The sequence below is a fragment of the Penaeus chinensis genome, chromosome 19 (genome assembly GCF_019202785.1).
Source record: "Penaeus chinensis breed Huanghai No. 1 chromosome 19, ASM1920278v2, whole genome shotgun sequence".
NCBI classification, from domain to species: Eukaryota; Metazoa; Arthropoda; class Malacostraca; order Decapoda; family Penaeidae; genus Penaeus; species Penaeus chinensis.
In genome coordinates, this window is record NC_061837.1 from 21,193,250 (window position 1) to 21,198,249 (window position 5,000).

Consider the following 5,000-nt stretch of genomic DNA (forward strand, 5'->3'; position numbering starts at 1 on the left):
CAGTTTCCAAGTAAATGAAACAATGAAGGGAAGAAATTGAAAACACATGGATAAGCTTCCGCCTGGGCACAGTCTTGTATTTTTTCCTCTTCCTTCTCTTTTTCTAAACGCGAATCCTTCCCATAGTGTTCACGACACAAATCTGCATAATCAGTCTTAAAGTGGTCACAGGTTTACCATTACTTGGGAGTATGACCGACCAAGAGATAACATCCTGAGCACTCTGCGGCCGGATGTTAGGCCCCAAGATGGTTTTGTCCTCCGTGTAGACTACTCTTCTGTTCCGATTAACGTCATGCTCTGGGCCTTCTTCGATGTTCTAGCTGGAATGTGGAGGAAGGTAGTTTCAAGGATCTAGGTTTTTGACTCAATATGTTCTCGTATTTTTATAACTATCTATTTTCTTCTGGGTTTTATTGGTTGGTTTTAGAAACCGTGATCCTTAGAATATGATTTGCCCTTTTTTCCAGCTGGCCGTTCAGCAGAAAATATCTTTTTAAAAGGGCCCTGCTTACGCCGTGTCAAATTGGGATAAAAACAATTAAGAAAAACAAATTGCTAGGATATTAGGATTTTTGGTGTCTGCTGAGTGTTGATACCCATTTTCTATATGGAGTCTCTGATTAATCTGATGCCAGAGTCATTCTTTAGTTCTCGAACATCTGTTTGCGGAAAAAAAACAAACACTTTTCAGTGGGAGTTCCATGAAGCTACGGTGTTGATATCACAGGGTTAATGATGTTAGTTCAGAGACCAGACCTCAACGGCATAGACTCACACTGTTGGTTTCTACATACCCGCCGTAAGTACAGCATGTGGTCGAATTCTCGGTCATGAAATTGCGAGGCCAGACTCCCCACTAAAGACAGAGATGGAAGAAGTCTATGCATCTATCACTCCTCGATAAAGTATAACATATACTTCGCGGCTGAAACATTCGACCTTACGAACAGGCGCTCTTTTAACAGGAAAGGTCAAGGCTGTGTCATCGTATCGTACATTACACGGGGCTGCATTGCAAAATATCTATTCTTGAAAATTTTCTTCCATGTTTATATGTTTATATAAAAAAGGAAGCCCTTAACGATTGAAAAAACGCTCCAGAACTATCAGTGACTACAGTGACAGTAATATTACACTATATATAAAAAACATACATTACAGAAACCATATTATACATTAATATTATCATACAAATAAGTAATATTATAAGTAATATTATATAAAGGCAATATTATAGAAAAAGTAATATTATACAAAAGTAATATTATACAAAAGTAATATTATATCATTACAGCGACCACGTTATAACCAAGATATTAAATGCCGTAGCCCACCCTCAAAATCTTGCCTGACCATAGAAAACGGGAAGGAGCGATCAGCTGACGAGCGTAAACACACTTGGCGGAAACTACAGATGAAGGCTAAGGAGCCCCGCCGTTTTTCTCCTGTTTTCTGCGAATTTATCCCTTAATTCCGTGTCTGATTGATTCCAACAGTTAAACAAGAGGTGAGCCAAACGGGTAAGCTAAGATAAGGTCATTGAGGAGTGTTTGGAATTTGGAAATTAGGTATAAACATGAGGTTTATCACCCTCAAAAGTTTTAAAACAAAGTCATTAGTATAAAGTTGAATGTAAACAAGTTGTAAATATAGTCGTCAAATTCTTGTGATAAACGCAGTGTCTGAAGTGCTTATTTTGAGACTGTATGCAAATACACTTATTCTTTCCTAGACAAAGTTGAAAGGGTATTACGTAATGTTACTCTTGCCTATTTCAAAATTCGTGAAATATAAAAGAATTGAGTTAGAGGAGAAGAATAGAAGTTGCTGTAGTCTTAGTTTTCACACAACCAGGGAGTTTAGATTAAGTAGTTTATCTGGTAGATGGATCGGCAAAATGAATGACACTTTGTGGCATTTCTGTTGTTGGTAAATTTATTTAGTATGCAAGTAAAAGAGAGCAAGATTGAAAAAAAAGAAAAAAAAATAGAATATCATATTGCCTATTCACTTCTAAAAATTACAGTTCCAAGTAAAGATTATTTCTGTTCGCAAAATGTTCCGAGCCTCAAGTATTCAAAAAATTATTGGCTGAAATAATTTCTTGACAGCTGATAAATTTTTACCTTATTTATCATAAGTCTCAGTCAGTCATTGTCAATTCTTAAAAAGTCATTATACTTTTAATGTTTTTCCCTATTTCAGTTTTTATGTCAATGCTCCTGGATACATATTTATTAAATATACATTCCACGTACATGTCATGTATTACACATCATTATATACATGTATTTTTTAGAATTAGAAATACTTGTTTGCAACCATACATTGCACAACCCATCTACTATCCATTATATTTTTATTAGGTAATATTCTTGTTCATATGACAGTCTTATTATGTATATATTATATATTGTGACTATATATATTATATATAGTATATACATCATATATATTATATATATATATACATATAGATATATATATATTTTTTTTTTTTCTTCATTTTTTAGATATTGGTGAAAATAAAAATGAAAAGCTGTAAAAAGTTAGAACATGACATATTCAACTTGGCAGAATTAATAATAGCATTAAGAGAAATATTCAGATTAGTTATACATTTTTTTCTTGGTCCAATTTCGATGATTCTATTATCCATTTTCCCCTAAATTATACTAAGACCTAAAGGGACAAAATCTGATAAAACTTCTGATTTCATAGGCCGACAACTGATTATGTTAGCAACTTTATTTGAATTTGAGGTTAAATTAAGTTTGTATAATTCCAGTCTATTTTTATGTAAAATGCAGGGTACACTGTTGCTTGGATGGAAGGCATGGAAACTATGTAATTCCCGAGAAATTCATTTTTATTTTTATATTGTAGTATGAACTATGTACACCACCAGGAACTGATTTGCTTGACCATAATTATGTACTTTGTTTCTAGTTACTGCTTGTAATAACCACTCAAGTGTAAACATGTCATTACTCATTATACTCCTCTCCAATCTTGTTAAGAAGTACCTGTTTATATTGTTAAAATGTGAGAGGAAAGTCTGGATATTTATGAACACAGTATGTTTATCATATACATTTATATGTGTGTGTGTGTGTGTGTGTGTGTGTGTGCGTGTGCATGTGCGTGTGTGTGCATGTGTGTGTGTGTGCATGTGTGTGCGTGTGAGTGTGTGTGCATAAATATACAAACAGTATAAATAATTAAAAACTTATGTACCTTCTGTCAGAGTCACTATGCACCGCTCAAAAAGTGGATCCGGCTTCCCTTCGATGTCATCATTCAATGGACCGTCAAACAAGAGAATGAGGGTGCAAGAACCAGCAAAGTGAGTAATATCCTGAATTGACCCTTTTCATGACTGTTAGTGTTCTGAGGTGTTTGTGTCCTAAATTGCTTGTTTCCTGGATTCTTTGACAAGTCTTGTGAGTTTTAAAATGGTTACCCGTTTCTCTTTTGTAGACAAGACGTTGTGGACGACTTTATGGATGATGATGATTGGGGAGATCTTGATGAGGAGGCTATGGATGAGTGCATGGTCTTAGCCACCCAGATGTGCTCACAAGCGCCACAGAATAACAACGATGTAACAAAACAAGATGTTGGGAATAACTTCAGTTCAGCTGTTGGCAATGCAGCTCATGGGGAGAACAGCCGCGAGCAGTTTCCCGGGTCTTACAAGAACAGTTTCAATGACAGTGGCATCTCCAGTGTGAAAAGTAGTGCCCTTAACCAGTCACGAGCCGTACAGAACAGTACTAAGTTGGGCCGAGGTGTCGCTGGGCATTCAAATAATGTGTCACGAAGTAATTCATACAGTCATAGGTTTAATGACTTTTCCATCCCAGAAACAACAGTGCAAAAAAGTGGTCCTTCTCTTTCAAAGACAGTGCATAGTTCAGGTAAAGTGTACAACTCTATACCCATTAAAGGGTCGAGTACAAGCAACACTCATGGGAACACGCATCCAACAACTTCAGGAACAGCTACTCTGAGTGATGGCAGCAATCAAGTTCAGCTCAAGAAAATGCAGGATGAGAAGGCCAAACTTCAGGAAGATGTTTTGATGAAGCAAGGAGAGGTGGGTAAAGTTGCTAAATTAGATATTTTTTTGCATTATGATATAATTCATGATGAGAAACACATATGTCACTTCATTAGAGAAATTTAAGTATCTTAAAACCAGAAAGCTTTATAGAGATTAGCTGACTGGGATATTAACTTGGGAACATACAGCATGTGAGGAATATTTACATCTATAACATATGAGGAGAGGAAGTGTAACCTTGCATAGGATTGGTAATGTATATATATTTTTGAATTTTCAGATTTCCTTGTTAAGGTTGGAATTGAAAAGGAAGGAAGCAGCCTTGGAAGCAGAGAGGCTTGACCGTTGCACTGCACTGGAGGCGGCAGAAAAGAGAGGCAGAGAGAAGGTAAGATGTGAATAGAAACTGCTGAAAATATTTGCTCATTACAGTTATTTCTGGTAGCCAAGATGTATTTTTCAATACTATTCCTTTGGTTTATAGGTGGCCAGTGCTGCATCAGAAGCAGAGGCCAAAACGAAGGAGTCCTTAAGGTCTGTTGAGAGACTGCAGGGAGAATTACATTTTAAGGTACTGATTAGAAATTTATGTTATGTATACTGTACTTTTTTTTTTTTTTCTTTGGTGAAACAATTTTCCAAGTATTTCAAATCACCAAATTCTATCAGAATTGAAAAAAAGAAGTAGCTAAGGAAAAAAAAAAAAGTCAGATAGAAGTGAGTCTAAAAAAAGAAGAAGAAATAAAGTGTAAGAACAGTATTCAAATGAAGGAAAACCATATAACAAACTAATGAATCTATCAGAGCCAGTTGAATCCCCTTCCCTACTTTCAGAACAGAGAAATTGAGGAACTGACTATACGATGCAAGCGCCTGGAGCAGCAGTCCACACAGCTGGCTTCCTCACAAGTGGCCTCACCACCCAAGAAGG

The 5,000-nt window shown here is 36.0% G+C and overlaps 1 protein-coding gene across 2 annotated transcripts in view; it reads left to right on the forward strand.

Moving 5' to 3' along the window:
• Positions 1-1,378: 1,378 nt before the first annotated feature.
• LOC125035129 overlaps positions 1,379-5,000 on the forward strand; it is a 12,510-nt gene continuing 8,888 nt past the window's right edge. Inside the window, exons 1-6 of one of the 2 annotated variants that reach the window (XM_047627307.1) lie at positions 1,379-1,510; positions 3,251-3,349; positions 3,484-4,102; positions 4,350-4,457; positions 4,554-4,640; positions 4,904-5,000. The exon at positions 4,904-5,000 is cut by the window's right edge and continues 70 nt beyond it. In XM_047627307.1, coding sequence (XP_047483263.1) covers positions 3,258-3,349; positions 3,484-4,102; positions 4,350-4,457; positions 4,554-4,640; positions 4,904-5,000 — 1,003 coding nt within the window. In that variant the 5' untranslated portion in view covers positions 1,379-1,510; positions 3,251-3,257. Of the gene's footprint in view, positions 1,524-3,250; positions 3,350-3,483; positions 4,103-4,349; positions 4,458-4,553; positions 4,641-4,903 lie in introns of both variants that reach the window. The other variant, XM_047627308.1, reaches the window with a different exon arrangement.